This window comes from Anolis sagrei, chromosome 1, assembly GCF_037176765.1.
Source record: "Anolis sagrei isolate rAnoSag1 chromosome 1, rAnoSag1.mat, whole genome shotgun sequence".
Taxonomy (NCBI): Eukaryota; Metazoa; Chordata; class Lepidosauria; order Squamata; family Dactyloidae; genus Anolis; species Anolis sagrei.
Genome location: NC_090021.1, coordinates 212,890,825 through 212,909,274, shown reverse-complemented (window position 1 = coordinate 212,909,274; position 18,450 = coordinate 212,890,825). Strand labels below are relative to the sequence as shown.

Genomic DNA, 18,450 nt, shown 5'->3' with positions numbered 1-18,450 from the left:
AAAGGAGGGTTTATTTTTATTATTAAAGGAAATACTGATGTAGTTTTATTTCCATGCCCCGCAAAAGATTGTCTTAATCATCTAGAAATGAAACAATATCTTCTCAACATTTTGAATTTCTCATAGAAAAATAATGTAATGCAGAATATACATATTTTTGTCAAGAGGAACTCCCATCGTGCATTGGATAGCATCCATACAGAATCAATTGGTTTGATTATGAAAAGCTCACACTCTTTTCTGAGTAGAATAGTAAAAAAAAAAAAAAGGCAAGAGCTTAGTCCAGGGAATCCTCAAACTTTTTAAACAGAGGGCCAAGTCACAGTCCATCAAACTGTTGGAGGGCCGAATTATAATTTGAAAAAACCCAACATGAATGAATTCCTATGCACACTGCACATATCTTATTTGTAGTGCAAAAGCACTGAAAAACAATACAACCGTTAAAATGAAGAGCAATTTTAACAAATAGAAACTTATTAGTATTTCAATGGGAAATGTGGGCCTGCTTTTGGCTAATGAGATAGGATTGTTGTTGTTGTTTTGTGCTTTCAAGTCATTTCAGACTTAGGTAGAACCTGAGCAAGGGCCGGTTAAATGACCTTGGAGGGCCGTATCTGCCTCCCGGGCCTTAGTTTGAGGACCCCTGGCTTAGTTCATCCTTGGGAGAAACTACAAGAAGCACAAACACCTACTGTCTCCACGATCACGCTGTTTTTTGAATACCCATGTGGAGAAGTGGTGGCTGCAGACAAGAGTGGCTGCTCCCCTTAGGTAGCATTGGTGCTTTCCCCTCTACATGGGATGACTCTCAACTTCTCCATGGATCATATCACAATCAATAATTTTGGCCCTAAAACCATCTATGAATGTGTATATTGGGTTAATTTATATGGGAGTATATATAATAACTACTCAATTCTCTGATTCCTACATGTAACAAAATGCAACTATGTTTAGTTGTATTTACAAAAGACCCAATCAGATGGGCTGCTGGAATCACCATGCATTGTGGCAAATCTGGCAATGCCTGTTGGAATGCGTGGGGAACCTCTTGCCCTATACTCCACATTGCCCAACTTACCTGTTGCCCCATCCCATGGGGGAAAGCATTGGCTGCCCTTCTTCCTCCCATTGATCCAATACAACACAGGTAGCTTCTAGGCCTGGGTAACAACGGAAAAATTTGTTTCTAAAATCAATTCGTTTTTTGGGTTTTTTTGCGTTTCGATATTTAAGAGAATTCCGAATTTTTTTTTAAAAAAAGTTCGATATTTACGAAATTTCGTAAATGGTAAAAAAATTACAAAACAATAACGAAACAATAACGAAACAATAACGAATCGATTCGTTAATGGCGGACGCGACCGCGCAATACGCTAAAAAACCTCCAAATGGGACAGGGGGAACTTCTGAAGCTTCCCTCTCCCTCTGTTGTTGACTGTTGGTGTGATATTATAATTTTTTTTCACTAATTAAACAAAAAACAACTATAAAACTTGCCCCAGACATGCGGAAATAATAACGAAACGACCTCAAACCAATAACGAAACGAATACATAACGAAATACGAAGCATTTACGAAACGAATTGAAAAATTCGTTTCGTTTTTAAGCTGTTCCAGAATGGTTCGTTATCGCTTCGTTAACAAAAAAAATAACGATTTTTTTACGAATTACGAATTAACGAAACCGCCCAGCCCTAGTAGCTTCCTGTGTGGTTTTCACAGCAGCATGCATTGGTTTGTATTTACTTTTACAACAAATCCCCACTGGAAGTAGTACTACATTGTGGAATATAGTGGGCTCTGATGCAAAAGTAAACACTAACTGATGCATGTCACCAAAAAGTACCTCATCTGCTGAGGTTGTTAGTTGTACCCTGCCCCTCTTCCCACACAACTAGTTTTTGTTGGCCTTGCTGTTTTTGTTACAACATTATTTCATTGAAAACAAACATTTCACCACAGCATGTGATTGGGTAAATTCCTCCTGTTTTGTAAGAGAATTTGAATTTCACAGAGTTGTAATGAATCACTAGTTAAGTTACTCAGTTTCAATAATTTGAATTGTTGTCAAAATTGGCACTGTGTGACTTCATCCCCCCCCCCCCTTTGTTTTTGACTTATGCATGAAGGTGTTTTTTTAAAAAAAAAAATAGTCATATCAGTATCCAGCAGATACTACATCTTAAAGCCAGCTCTAGAAGGAGTAATCCAGTTCCATTAACAGTAGAGCTGGACTCCAGTGTCAACTCAAATGTGGCACTCATGGCTTTACTCATCTCTGCTTCTTCTCGGCCATTATGTGACCAATCAGTGGCAGGCTGAGTTCTTTTGAATAAGTTCTCTGATTAGTTAGCACTGAATAGATAGATCCAGTAAGGTGTAACAGTTTGAACACTGAATTATGACTCTGGAGGCTAGGGTTAAAATTGCACATAACCACGGAAACCCTCTAGATGAACTTGGGTAAGACAAACTCTCTCAGCCTTGGAAGAAGGCAACAGCAAATCTCTCTGAATAAATCTTGCCAAGCAAAACCCACAATCAGGTCACCATCAATCAGAAATTACTTGAGACACACAACCAACACCACCAAGTCAATTATGCTTGTGTCAAGACATACTTTCCAGATTTAAGAAAAATACTGTTAGTATATTACAACTCCCATACCCATGGCTTCACTTACATCAAATAAAATATGTCCTCCCTAGGAATTTACGTTCTCTAGATGATTCTATGGAATGCTTCCATTGCACTTTACTGTAGAAGTGCCCTGGACCATCCAACAAATTCCTGAAGGGAACACCACTCTAGGGATTTTTGAGGTTTTCCAAGGTGACAGAAGTCGTTCATTTGAATAGCATTTTTATTATGCAAGGTTTCCTGTTTCCATGGAAAGTTCAGGATTGTATCCCCCAAGATGCAGGGATTTTACCATATATCATAGGTCCCTGAGGATTGTATATTAGATCAGTTACATAGCTCCTTCACCATTCTCCCACCCCTCTACCTCTTGATGTGATATGGCAGCAGCATGCGAGTATAGTAAGGCTGTGTCATGAAAGAAAAAAAGATGAACGGAATTTCACTTCATGTGTTCAATCCAGCAAGCCAGTAGTCCAAAATGCATTTCTTTTATCCCATACAGGTGGAAAGCCATGTCCTCCAACACGCACACTACAAGAGTACCGCCTATGTAATGAACACTCATGCAACTTGGTGTACTGGGAAACATCCTCGTGGAGCTCCTGTTCAGAAAATATATTGATAACAGCTTTGAATGCTAGTGTTAACTGGAATGGTGAGGCAACGTGTGGAGTGGGTATGCAAACGAGGAAGGTCTTCTGTGTGAAGAATAATTCTGGCCATATCCCAGCAAAAAGGTAGTTCTTCAGAAATCCATGCCACTGTTGTTACAATATGGCCATATGTCTTGCTTTATTTTTCCTCTGTAAATTAATAAGTTTACAGTTTCAGCTTCATGCAGATTTCATACATATGTCTGTTTGTAAGGTTAATATACTTCGAACACCAGCACCTTTCTCTTTCCTGTAAAAATGGCTTTTTTCAGGGAAGCAGTTATGAACAAGATGCGTAACTGCAAGGAACAGTAAACTAGGCTCGTGCAATTCAGCCAAAAGACATGCCGTTTTAGGGTCCATTTTTGGCTAACCCCCACCTCCCACCCAATTCCGTTTACCAAGAAGTTACACAAATTGCTGTCATTTTCATTTCGCAAAGATTCAGCCCATTGGCTACACTGGGAAAATTTAAAGGCTCAAACCCCAGTCATTTGAAGGCCTATCTGCATGAAACCTACCTCAGTTTTAAACCCCATTTACAACTGCAGCCCTGCCACATTTCAGAACAATTCACCAATCCAATCTTTTTTTAGAATTATTTTAAGTTTTTACTATATATTTTTTTTAAAAAATAAGACAAACCGCAAGAGAGGGTTCTGGGAATTGTAGTCACCAGTTGGTCCACTATCAGCCAACCAGAGCATAGACATAATCAGGCCTTTTATTGGCTGAAAAACAGAGAGAGGGAGAGAAACTTCAATTCCCATCATGCCCTGACAGGAACTCAGAGACTTTTCAGTGCCCATTCCATGCAAGTACTGCTGGGAAAGTGAGTTCCCAGCAGTGACCCCTCTGGAAGAGGAGGAGTCTAGGGAACTTTTCCAAAAGAAATGGACACTTCACTGCTGGGGAGGGAGAAAAGATCCTGCAGACAATCCCAACTTCTCCAGGAGCCCCACAACAGACCCCAGCCTCAGGTATATTACAGGCTTAACTCCATCCTCTCCAGTAGCCGATAAATCCAGCTCTCTTGATCCGTTTTGGCCAGCTTTTTGGTTCCCTCCTCCCCATTCAGTTTTTGGGGACTACATGAAACAGACCACCAAATATTACAAATCACTTTCAATCAAACTGATCTGGGCTAAAGCCTAGGCAGTATGGTATAGATTATCCTGTTAATTCCAGAGAAAGTAGAAAAAGATTAAGTGCATGTATCCGTAAATTCCTCATGTGACTTCAAGCAATATCTACCATATTCAGATATATGCATATACCATTGATCAGCATTTTTGCAGGATTGGCGTATATCTGATCCTCCCACACAGGCGTATTTGAATCCCTTCTGATTATTCATATAAAAAGGTCTAGTAAAGGCATCGTATCTGAAGGCAACTTACCAAAGTCATCTTACTTAGCCAGGGGACATAAAGAAGTAAATATGATGCAACATACACAAGTGGTAACTGATGCAAAAAAAAAAAAAAAAAACCTTTGTGGAATGCATGCACGTATTCATGAGCTGATGGTTACTGACCTTAAGGAAACTTTGGGAATGTGGCAATTGACTGAATGAATATCTTAATTACATTTGGGGGAAGGGGGGTGGGGAGGATGGGGAGAAATTCTGTGTTTGAAGAAAATTTATTAAGGCATCAAAACATGATAGAAGTATGCAGAATTATGCATGCTACTAAGGAAACAGATAAGGATTTTTTATCCGTCGTAATACTAGAACCTAGGGTCATCCCTTGAATGGAAGAGGATTCAGCAGCAATAACATATTACCTCCAGCATCACAGGGAGTTTCCATTGGGACTTAGATGGCTACCATGGGAGATCTTTCTTCTGATTGAGGAGTCTACTAGAGGAGTCTGAAAGATAGAAAGCCATAGATATTTTGCAGAATTTTTGTGCATTGCCTTACTTTGCCTAGTTTTATTTTTTTTTCCAAACTGTACAATAAGAAAAAGGAGTCTTGGCAGTTATCAAGGACATCACTGTAACTAAAATAATAGACTGCTGCTCCTGACTGAGGTCTTCATCATTTCTTCTCTGGCCATGGAAAATAATGTTAGGTATTTAGCAATGTTAGCCTTCTCTCTAGAAATCTTTCTAGATTTCTTTCTCTAAGTGCAGCTAAAGTGGTTACTCTTTTAAAAATGTTTCTTATTCCAGAAGTCAAAAACAGATGGCAGGGAATACAAAAGCTTGCATGCAATATAACACCCTAAGATGAAAAAAATACTCAAATCATAGAATCATAGAATCAAAGAGTTGGAAGAGACCTCATGGGCCATCTAGTCCAACCCCCTGCCAAGAAGCAGGAATATTGCATTCAAATCACCCCTGACAGATGGCCATCCAGCCTCTGTTTAAAAGCTTCCAAAGAAGGAGCCTCCACCACACTCCGGGGCAGAGAGTTCCACTGCTGAACGGCTCTCACAGTCAGGAAGTTCTTTCTCATGTTCAGATGGAATCTCCTCTCTTGTAGTTTGAAGCCATTGTTCCGCATCTTAGTCTCCAAGGAAGCAGAAAACAAGCTTGCTCCCTCCTCCCTGTGGCTTCCTCTCACATATTTATACATGGCTATCATATCTCCTTTCAGCCTTCTCTTCTTCAGGCTATACATGCCCAGCTCCCTAAGCCGCTCCTCATAGGGCTTGTTCTCCAGACCCTTGATCATTTTAGTCGCCCTCCTCTGGACACATTCCAGCTTGTCAATATCTCTCTTGAATTGTGGTGCCCAGAATTGGACACAATATTCCAGGTGTGGTCTAACCAGAGCAGAATAGAGGGGTAGCATTACTTCCCTAGATCTAGACACTATGCTCCTATTGATGCAGGCCAAAATCCCATTGGCTTTTTTTGCCACCACATCACATTGTTGGCTCATGTTTAACTTGTTGTCCACGAGGACTCCAAGATCTTTTTCACACGTACTGCTCTTGAGCCAGGCATCCCCCATTCTATATCTTTGCATTTATTTTTCCTGCCAAAGTGGAGTATCTTGCATTTGTCACTGTTAAACTTCATTTTGTTAGTTTTGGCCCATCTCTCTAATTTGTCAAGATCGTTTTGAATTCTGCTCCTGTCCTCTGGACTATTGGCTATCCCTCCCAATTTGGTGTTGTCTGCAAACTTGATGATCCTGCCTTCTAACCCTTCATCTAAGTCATTAATAAAGATGTTGAACAGGACCGGGCCCAGGACGGAACCCTGCGGCACTCCACTTGTCAAATCTTTCCAAGAGGAAGAGGAAGCATTAGTGAGCACCCTCTGGGTCCATCCACTTAACCAATTACAGATCCACCAACATAATGGACCCCAATATGTTGTTATGTTGTCCTTTTAAAAGGACTGGGTTCTATTGGGAAATGTGTAAAATAAATTGGTGTTTGAGTTTCCCCAAGTTTTCTTCAGCAGTCTAGTACCAAACCCCCAAACAATTTAACTAAGTGATGAGTTCTCCAGGACTAGAATGGAAAATATATAGCCTCCAGCTGTGAGGTCCAGCCAAGGACTCTGGGAATTAAGCAACATCTGGGGGGGGGGGGGTTCACATTTCCTTATACCTGCTATAGGAGGAATACCACCTTGAGCCACAGGGAGAAGCGGGTAATAGATTATTTCTTCTCCTTCTCCTTCTCCTCCCTCCTTCCTCCTTCCTCCTCCTCCTCCTCCTCCTCCTCCTCCTCCTCCTCCTCCTCCTCCTCCTCCTCCTCCTCCTTGTTTCTGAGGACTGAACGATACAGAATTTCTTGGGTGCTTTAACACCACATAATTATAGTGCTATGATTCCAATTTTAACTCCTATGGCTGCATCCTATGGAATCTGGGAATTGGCAATTGAGAGGAGATATTTAGAATCCTCAGACAAAGGGCTGTGATCTGCAAATTACAAACTCCAGGATTCCATAAAGGTTTGCCATGGCAGTTTAAGTCAAATCATAGTTACATATTTTGAAAGGAACCCTCATAATTTTAAGTTGTAGGCTTTAGAATCTGATTTGCAGATATCATCTGGAAGTGATTCCAGGAAAATAAATGTTTTCCCAAGAGTATGAGATCTGTTTAGAATACATGGATTCTTCACAAAAGAAAGGCACAGTAAAAAAAATCCCGTAACCATGCAGTAAAAACCCATATATGCAGTTCCACTTACCCACATTGGGGGGAAGGTGGGTGAATTGTTTATAGGAATTTATCTTCCCTGGAAGTGACCATAGAGTCACCAGGGAGGACCTCAAAATTCCCCAGGAAAGATTTTTCTCTGTGAATTTCTAGGTTCCCCATGTCAGCTCTATGGCATGCTGGGAGCAAAAGTCAGATAATTTAAGGCTACTTGGTTGTGTACATGGTTTCAAATATTGTGGACAGGAACATGCCCCCCCCCCTCTTATATACAGGGGTCTTACTATGAATGCAGAACACATGCCATGCTATCAACCTATATGGAAACCATCAATTGGTGAGAAGTCTCATTATGAATATATTGTCCTATGTACAGGCTAACCGTCTCTTTCTCTTAGGTCGTTTGGAGAACTGAGAAGCATATATGTTTGTGTATACACACACCACATTGAGACATTGCTAATTACTTTTTGGATTGTTAATGAGTCTAGAGAATTTCAGATTAGTTTTAATTCTTATCATATTTTTCAAAACAATCTTGCAAAAATGAGCAGACTGAGTTGACTGCAATAAAGTTAATTAAAATGTCTTAGGTTAATGAGATTAATTGAGCAACAAAAGGAATGTATAGTACATGGATAAGCAGAAAGTTTATTCATCCTTGTTTTAGCCATGTTTTGTGTCATGCACATTTTAAAGCATGTTTGTTCTTTGTCCCTTATGGAGAAGCAGAAAGTGAGGAAACTGTGCTTAAATGCCACTCTAAAGTATTTAGTCTCATCTGGGGTATCAGAAGAGTTTTTTTTTTTATCAGAAAGAGGGAATATTGAAAGGATACAGTTCTGAAACATATTGAAGTTGTTGTATAAAGTGATTGTATCTATTGAGAATTCTGAAATGTTTAATTTAATCTATTAAGTGTAGTGTGGCATGGGGAAGTTTTGATCGGTTCATAGTGTTGTCTAATTTGGATTTATGATGGAATAAGACAAAGTACAAAGGAGTCCCATAGTCCTGCCTCTGAGCCCATCACCAAGAGCAGGATAGGATTTCCTGCTACCAGGGGAGAAAGAACATAGACTCAAAGAGTTAGAAGAGATTTCAAGGGACGTCTGATCCAATTCTCTGTCATGCAGGCTTAGACAGCTAAAACACTCCAGTTTCAAGATCCCCATTGAGGAATGCACATTATCTACTGAGCCCACCATGTGCTCCTGCCCTGCTATATAGCTGCTGTTGTCACTTGCAGCAGTAAAGAAAGCTATTAGCTTTATCTTTAGCAAGGCAAGTTTCTTCATCAGGGGGCTCATTTACCTAAAAATAACTATGTAAGATCACAAACAAGTTTAGCATAACAATGACAGTGATAATTTATTTGGACTATACCATAAAAGCAAGAGAATCCACCTCATCTTGGAAACAAAGCAACATCAGCTCTGCTTACTACTTGGATGGGAGACTAATAACAAATTCTAGATGGACTATATTTCAGAGGAAGAACCTGGCAAAACCACATCTGAGTATTCCTTGTCTAAAAAAGCCCTTTGGGATTAATGAGGTCACTATAACTCAACAGGTGCTTTGAAGGCACACACACACACACACACACACACACACACAGGATTTGTGAGAATCTATAGAGAAGCCTAAAGACTGGTTGAAGATTGGGAAAGGTGTATGGCAAGGTTGTATACTCTCACCCAACCTATTCAACTTGTATGCAGAACACATCATGCGATGTGTGGTGCTTGATGAATGCAAGGTTGGGGTAAAAATTGCTGGAAGAAACATTAACAACCTTAGATATGCAGATGATACCACTTTGGTGGCCGAAAGCGTGGAGAAGTTGAGGAGCCTTCTAATCAAGGTGAAAGAAGTGCAAAAGCCATGTTGCAGCTAAACATAAAAAACCCAAGATTCTGGCAACAAGACTGATTGATAAGTGGTAAATAGAGGGAGAAAACACGGAGGCAGTGACAGACTTTGTATTTCTAGGTGCAAAGATTACTGCAGATGCAGACCGCAGCCAGGAAATCAGAAGATGTTTACTTCTTAGGAAGAGAGCAATGACCAATCTGGATAAAATAGTGAAGAGTAGAGACATCACACTGGCAATGAAGATCCACATAGTTAAAGCAATGGTATTTCCCGTAGTAACCTACGGATGTGAGAGCTGGACCATAAGGAAGATTGAGCAAAGGAAGATAGATGCTTTTGAACTGTGGTGTTGGAGGAAAGTTCTGAGAGTACCTTGGACCGCAAGAAGATCCAACCAGTCCATACTTCAGGAAATAAAGCCCAACTGCTCACTGGAGGGAAGGATATTAGAGGCAAAAATGAAGTCCTTAAGCCACATGAGAAGAGAGGAAAGCTTAGAGAAGACAATGATGCTTGGGGGAAATGAAAAGAAAAAGGAAGAGGGGCTGACCAAGGACAAGATGGATAGATGGTATCCTTGAAGTGACTGGCTTGACTCTGAAGGAGATGAGGGTGGCCACGGCCGACAGGGAGCTATGGTGTGGGCTGGTCCTTGAGGTCACGAAGAGTCGAAAGCGACTAAACAAATAAACAACAAAACATTGAGAAGCCTTGTGTGATTTGAACTTTAAAAGCAAAAGCTATCCTCTCTTGCTTCCCTTGAAAAAAGATATGAGGTGGAACATTACTGAGGGCCATTTGTCAGATATTTGTTCTTTTATAGAACTCTTACAGAGAAAGTAACTCTTGAGGTTTAAAGTAGACAATTAAAAGGGATCTAGATTTTTCTCAGTGGGAATCAAGGAGAATCCAATTCTCTTTGGATTATCCTAGTAAAAAGTAGGAAGATTATATTTTATAGCAAAGCTAAGCAAAAATCCAAGGAATTTGTCTTGTCAACCCTTTATAGAATAGGAGGAGCGACTTGCTTGTGATTATTCCAGTAGAAGCCTATACATTTAGGCTGACTCACAGCATTTAGGAAACAATAGAAAGTTAATTGGATTTTCATTTTATGTTTTAGAGTTAGAAAAGAACAGTTGACACCAGGAGAAAAATGTTTGCGGCCTGACCTGTTGTTAATGGAGCCATGGACATTACAGGTCACCTTTTAGATTTATTTAATCCAGACCAGATAGTTCAATCACCACCTTTGTCACAGGAACATTGTGTGTCTTAGTAGACCAATAATTCTCCGTCTGTATAATAAGAATCTGAGTTATTGTGAGGAGGAAAACAAGACTTGTAACTCATCTTTCAATGTGCTAATGACTAGCAAGCCATTGTAGATCCAGACCTCTTTGTGCTCATAATTAGCTGTGCTTCATGGCCAAGATTCAAGGAAAAAAGGAATGTAGGTCTTACAAGGGGACTGAGTATCGAGGACCAAACATGAAATAACAAGACCAGATGTAAAGATTGGGTTAAAACAAGGGACACGTCATTTGGCCTGTAACATGTTTTAGTTGAGTTATATCTGAAGATGTGCAGATGAGGGGGGAAGCAACCCGATCTACATCTAGCTGAAGCCAGGTTTCAACCCATAGCTCCCCCTTCAGTTATCCCTTGCATGAAGCAATTGATCTTGAATTCAATCCAATGCTATAGGTTACTCACCTTGTCTGGTCATTTTCTGGAAGGCAAACCCAATGCACTCTTTCCCAAGTCACTGGATTTTAAAAGAGAGAGCAAATATCAGGATTAGTCCCAAAATTTCTTCACAACCTCCCAGGACCCAATGAAGCTGTTCCAGAGCCCCACTATTTGCCAACTCTTATATTCTTCCCCTGTCCCAATATCTGCCAGTGAAAACCTATTTACTGACACCATCATTTACCAGTTGCCAAAGAGTGCATCTACACTGTGGAATTGACACGGTTTGACACCTGTTTAACAATCATAAGTCAGTGACATGGAATTATAGAGTTTATAGTCTAGTGGGGCACCAGCACTCTTTGGCAGTGAATGATAAAGATCTTATAAAACCACAACTCCCATGATTCCATAGCATTGAGCCATAGAAGTTAGAGGGGTGTCAAACTGAACCAACTCTCTGGTGTAGATGCACTTATAGATGCAGGTAAAGGGGGGGGGGGATTCCTATCCAGAATAAAAGCTCTCACTGCACTCAAGGCATGGGGGTGGGTGACTTGTTGAAGAAGCAAGGGCTTGTGAGGGGGCAGACTGGCCTTTATAAACGTACAGTTTGCCCCCTCCTTATGCCAAGACTTTGTGTTTCATACCAAACTCCTTTGCTTATGGTCTTTATCCATGGAGACCAACAAATCACTCTCTCATCCATAGCATTGTTTGCTGTGTAGTCTCAGAAACATAGCAGTGAAGGTTCTTCAAGGTGAAGGTGCTTGAGCAAATGTTGTCCAATTCCAATACATTTAATAATCTGCTTCTCAGAATCTTTATCATTGCTACCATATCTCCCAAAATGAATTCTATAACTTCTTCCTAATGTGCATTACCTGTTTCTTCCAAATGGTTTTTAATAATTGGTTTTATATTGAGTTTAGATGTTTTAACTTTTTGGTTTAATATATATGTTTATTTTATTTGTATGTTTGTTTGTGTAGCATTGAGTTGTTGCCTACTGTAAGCTGCTGTGGGTCCCCTTCGGGGTGAGAAGGCCGGGGTATAAATATAGTAAATAAAATAAAATAAATATATATATCTTCTTGTGACCATCCCCACACTGTCCCTAAAAGAACAAATTGTAGATCTTCCTGTACTCCGTTCAAAATTTTACCCTTGCTGGACATACATACATGTTGGGATTTTTTTAACCAATATTAATGTTGTGGGGAACAGCTTTGTTCTTGTGCAAAAAAAAATCCTGTGCACAAAATTTAAGTTTCTATTTCGGATTCCAATTAGGTTTTCATGCCTTTGAAAAATCATGAAATGCTAACCTCACCTAACAAATAGATGACTTTTCCTTGTTGATGCCAAGATATTTTGTTAGCTATTTTTGCAATTTTTATATACAGTAATATGTTTGTACAAAGACAGAAGGTTTGATGGGCATTTTATAGCAGGAAATGTAAGATTATTGATACTTATCATTTTTGAAGTTGTCATTGCTGATTTTAATACGCTGTAGATAGATACATCTGCCCAAGGTCTGCTTTTAGTCCTTGATCCTTCACTAAGCTGTCCATCCTTGATCCTCCTTAACTTTTTTTAGAGCTTCTGCTGTTTGAGACTTACCATGGCTGAATATGGATTTGTGAATCTAATCATAATAATGAGAAAGGGGAAAATGTTTGTGATATAGCTGCTTATTGTATTGCATTTTCCTATTTATGATAATTTAAACATCCAGTGCTTCTCTAAAGCATTGGCACTGCCTAACCGCAGGGTAACTTTAAAAGAAGGTTTATATAACTGCATAAATACTCAATTTACATTAGTGCTGAATTTATGAAATGAGGATTTTGGTCCTCTTACTTTGAAGGGAGTGGAAGTTAAATTCATTTTCTATTTTACAGACCTCCAAGTGGGTAGAGAAATGAATAGAGTGTAGAAATAAATTTTGAAAAGATAATGGAAACAAAGCAACCTCCCTCCATACATATTATATTTCAAGAACTCATGTGAGAAAAATATAGATCCTTATTAAAACGATGTTTCATTGCTGCCCTTGGATTATTTCAAAAACTTTTCATCTGATGTTATGAAAAGTTGCACAAGACTATCTATACTGAAGGGGCTGTGCTATATGATTTATCTTCAGTTCTTTCCATACTTTAAAGGCTTGTCATTATACCGGGCTATGATTGGTTGGATGTTTTCTATCTGTCATGGGTGTTTCTCTGGCCATCTGTCTACATGGAAATTAAGATTTTAGAAAGCTAATATTTTTACCTGTCCTGGTTAGAACTGCTGATCCTCTTCATTGTACAGAACTGCCCTCTTTTACTTTCATCTCATAATTCAAATTAAAAACTGCTGGAACATCAATTTTATTAATACTTCCTGTTATACATTGAGAGCCTGAAATCTCTGCCACACAGACATTATTTCTTGTCTCAGCAGTCAAGCATTATTAGGTTACTAAGTCTGGGGAGAAGATGTATTAGGGGAAAGTGTTAGTGAAAATCTCTGAGCAACAACATATAAAAGCCCCTATCTAGATTTGATAACAGTATCTAAGGAGTTCATCACAAGGAGCAAGAGGAAACTAGGGGAAGCAGGGAAAATTACTCACTCCCATCACCCAAGATCACCTCCTCCAACTTCTAACTCAACCATCTGCTTAATTCGCATCACATAGGCAGGTGATGATTCCTCCTATTTCAAGGATACCAGCACACTTTTTCAAACAGTCATCCTTTAAGGCAGCATTGTCTTCAAGACCTTTCCACTAAAGCAAATTTAAGGCATTTTTCTTAAGGTAGCACTTTCCATGGGGTCGTTTGCACTTAAGACACTTCCACTGAAACATAGTTTAGCACCTTTCTTAAAGCAGCACTTTCTCTGGGATCCTTTGTCTTCAAGACCCCGCGACTGAAGCAGATTTAAGGCATCCTTCTTAAGGTGGCACTTTCCATGGGATCGTTTCCACTCAAGACCTTCCACTAAAACAGAAGTACCTTTCTTAAGGCGACACTTTCCCTGGGGCTGTTTCCTCCCATTGTCTCTCCAGGATTTCAATTATTTATCTTTTTTAAAAAAACACCCCAGATTGTAGGAAGTGGTTTTAAATTAACCCTCATCTTTCCCAGATTCTTTGCATTGGTGATCATAGAAAGTGTTTTTTAATTAACCCTGATCTTTCCCCAAGCTTCTGGACTGGTGATATGAGGAAATGAATGTTTTGTCTCCTCCCAAATGCAGTGTCATCGTCCACTAGGATGGAATCGATGGTATTATTCTTCCTCCTCTTCATATTCTAATGAAGTCTTTCTTGAAGGAGAGGAGTGAAGGAGCTTTTGGAAGGGAGTTCCAGAGGGAAGGGGCAGCCACAGAGAAGGCCCCCTCTTTCGTTCCTACGAGATATGCTTGAGACACAGGGGTGGAACTGAGAGGGGGTTCCCCCTCTGATGATTGCAGAGTCCTAACAGCTTTGTAGACAGGGATGTCAAGTAGTCTGTGCCCGAACCATTTAGAGCTTTATAGGTAATAACCAATACTTTGTATTTAGCCCGGAAGCAGACTGGCAGCCAGCGGAGTTGTCTGCTCCCTGTATGGCGCTCCAGTTTGTAACCTGGCTGCTGATCTCTGGACCACTTGGAGCTTCTGAACGATCTTCAAAGGCAGCTCCACATAGAAATTATTGAAGTAGTTCAACAGTAGTCTGTGGATAACCACGATCAGATCTGGCATCTCAAGGTACAGGTGCAGCTGGTGCAAAAGTTTTGATTGTGCAAAGACACTCCTGGCCACTACCAACACCAGGGATTCCAGGGTCAACAATGAGTTCATTGCTTTACAACAATTTCAAAGCTATTATTGAAAGGTTTTTTTTTTTTAAAAAAAGCCCAATTATCAACAAGTCAACAGTCATGCAAGATAGACATTGGGAGAAGGGTAATATTATGGGAGCACATTTTTCAAGGTCATCACAAGTCATGGAATTCTATGAGCTAAAAAGGTTTTGCTTTTATTGGCTTGGGCCTCATATCAGCAGCCACAGGAGGGAATTTTCATTGATTTCTTTAGGTCTTTGAATCCCCAAAATGTATTTCAGATAGTATGAGAACCAATTACAACATTGTTGTTCCATAGGGGCTTGCGTTGGGACAAGAAAATCAGTACTGTGCATCCATCGCTTTTACTTTTTCTGTAAATAGCGTAAGCTTTTTTTCTGCTTATAAAGTTGAACCCAAGAAACAATTCTATCTCTTTTTGATAAAAGTAAGATTACGTAGTTGGATCCTTTCCCGCTAAATACAAGTGACCTATATAGGAGTTGTACAACAGATTCACCAAGAAATCCCAGTATAATAATTTAATCAGCCTTGGCAACAAGTGATGTGTTTCCTTTTCATTTCATATTGTTTTCTCACCTGGATACTATTCTTACAAAAGGCAAGAAGAAGATGCCTGCATTTAGTGGTCTTTATTATAAATGAAATGTATTCACATATTTTTTTATTGTAAAAATCAGTTATGTATGTCCATTAAAGAAATGACTCCCACCAATTTCAAAGGCATTTCCTTTCAAACAAGCCTAAATAAGCATCCTAAATGTGGGGTGTAGCCCAGGCATCTCCATGTTACTGCATAGTGAACATGGGTGTCGCTTTGCCTATTTTATTTTCATAAGACTAAAAACATGGGAAGTTTTTGCCCTGCTGAAAAAAGGAAAAAAAGTGTGAAAGGGCTTGTTCCAGGGCAGAAGACATTTTATATGTTTATTGTAATGACCATGCATGATATCTAAAAGATGAGGAGAAAAGCACTGGTCATTTACTCACTTTGGAACATGATGATCCCTGTCTTGTGATGCTGAAAGAAGTCAACTGGAGTTTTAGGGCTTCCTTGTCACCTGTACACTGATGACAAACAACTCTCCTTCCCCTTTCCTTCCTATTCCAACGAAGCTGTCTATATTTTAAATCAGTATGTGCTATCATTAGTGGACTGAATGAAGGTGCAAATTGAAAAAAATCCAGAGAAAAGACAGGACCTACTAGTCAGTCAAAAGAAGGATTAGGAAATGGGGATGCTGGGTGGGGTTACACTTCCCCTTGAATCTCAGGCACACAACTGCCCTGCCCTGTGAGAGTTGGATCTGAGCATGGATGCCACGTTTTGGCTGTGGCCAAGAGTTCATTTGAACTGTGAAATCAGTCCCTTTGAGAAGTCAGATTTGGCTATGGTGACACATATCATCACCATCTCATTTGGACTACTATTACTTACTTAGGCAATCCCTCATAGCCCGAGGATGATGGTCCTCCAAATGTAGTGTCTTGGCAGTTGGTCTGTAGGTGGCAGTGGAGCCCTATTCTTCATCTGCATGTTCTCTCGCAGTGAGGACATCAGTTTCCAGGAGGAAGGTGGTTGCTCTCAGACTTTGGAACTCCCTATCAAGTTGATCCATTCCCTGTTCTCTTTCTGTTGGCAGCTGAAAACCTTTTTGTGATTGCTATTATGGAACAAAAGTATTTTTTTTCAAGGGAGTATATCTACTTCCTTGTTTGTGCCTTTCTTGAGAAAAAAAAGTATTTACAAATGTTCTTTGCCTTCCTTAATAGTGGAATATTTTACCTAATTGCTTTTGTGTTTTTATAAAACTGCTATTAGTGACACTTACCATTATGTTCCTAGGTGCCCAGAATCCATTCGACCAGAAGCCGTCCGCCCATGTCTACTTCCATGCAAAAAAGATTGTGTAGTGACCCCTTTCAGTGAATGGACACGCTGCCCGACTACCTGCCAACTGGGTAAGATGATTAATTGACTCCATGAAAATTTTAGTTGTTCTTCTAATCCTTGCTTTCATAAACATAAGTCCATCAAAATTAGTGTTGGTTAATTGTAATTCACATTAGATCACTGAGACAAAATTACATAGAACCTTTAAAACAAAAGGAAGACTGTTTTTAATTTGTTATTTGTTTGTTGTGCTTTCAGTGGACTCTACGCAGATCGGGAAAATAAATTAACAGGCAAATTACTTTGTTTATTAAATAATCCTGTACAATTAAAGGAACCTTCCAAATCAATTATTTAACTTCATTGGCAGAGTTATCATTTAATATAATTTTAAATTAAAATGGAGTGGTGAGCATTTAGTTGCTCACTGGGTTTATTATTGAGGTAGATGTACTGTAAGTTCTTCAATTTGTGCAGCACAATTAAAAGCATTGCATGATAATATGTATGTGAATTATGTAGAAAGGATAAACAGCATGCAAAGGGCATGTGAGGAAGTAGACTTAGAGGTTGTCCACCCTGGCCTGTTTTGGACTTCAGCTCCCAGAATTTCTGGCCATTGGATAAGCTGGCTAGGGGTCCTGGGAGTTGGAGGCTCAAACATCTGGAGGGCCGCAAGTTGTACAAGACCACCTCCAACCAGAAGTTGCCCCTAGACATCTGCACAATATGCAGAGATTTTTGATTAGTAATTTGGAGTAAAACTGCTTAGGAGAAGTTTGGGTGCTCACAAGGATACCTTTGCTGATGTTAGCAATGACACCTGGTGGTGACTGGAAGCTCTCCAGAACTTTGCACAAGCTGTTGTGGTAACATGGACAAAAGTCCAAGTAAGGGTGACTATGTAGTGTGGCTGAGCCTGGTTCGGCCTGATGAGACAGTCTAGACTCCACTCTCGCCACTTCCATGGCTCTGAGTTGGAGAGTGTAATTAGCTCTGCTGAATCAAGAGCTGGTCTGAAGCAGCAATGTGCATCATTGATCCTAGTTTAAGTGACCATGTAAATCTACGAAAACTTGTGTTACCACCTTCTTTCTTGGGGACTTATCTACATATTAATGGAGTTTGACATCACTTTAACTGCCATGACTCAGTGCTATGGAATCTTATAAAACAAGAGCTCCATTGCATTGAGCTATGGCAGTTAAAGTGGTGTCCAGCTGCATTAATTCAGCAGTGTAGATGCACTCTGAATTAATCTCTAAGGTGCTACATGATGCCTTTGCATGCTAATTTCCTAGATCAACATGGCTATGTTTTTAAATTCTGTCCACAATGAACATCAGGCTGCCTAGGATGTTAAGAATGGATGATCAAATTTTACATGTCAGTAATAAAATTAAATATCTCCCCAAATAATAAGAATTTAGGCAAATGACATTTAAAATAAAATCAGATGTTGGCAGTGCAGCAAACCCACTTCATCAGATAAAATATGAAGAGGTGAACTGGGAAATCAGTGTCCAGCTTTCTCACCTATTGCTTGCCCTTCAGTTAAATGTCATAAGTCATTTTCCTGCCAAAGAATTATCATGCACCTTGATTGTGTGTAGATGATACTGTGTTTGGGGAAATAACAGAAAGAAGAAGCTGCAGGTTTCACAATAGGAATTTTAAGTGAAACAAAGGGACTCGTTTTAT

General features: G+C 39.7%; 1 protein-coding gene across 2 annotated transcripts in view; it reads left to right on the top strand.

The window, feature by feature from the left end:
• The window catches only part of THSD7B (thrombospondin type 1 domain containing 7B), a 565,817-nt gene that overhangs the window by 325,467 nt on the left and 221,900 nt on the right, over positions 1 to 18,450 (top strand). For both annotated transcript variants that reach the window (XM_060776084.2, XM_060776085.2), the window contains 2 exons: positions 3,153 to 3,387; positions 16,702 to 16,817. In XM_060776084.2, the coding sequence (XP_060632067.2) occupies positions 3,153 to 3,387; positions 16,702 to 16,817 (351 nt within the window). The remainder of the gene's footprint in view (positions 1 to 3,152; positions 3,388 to 16,701; positions 16,818 to 18,450) is intronic.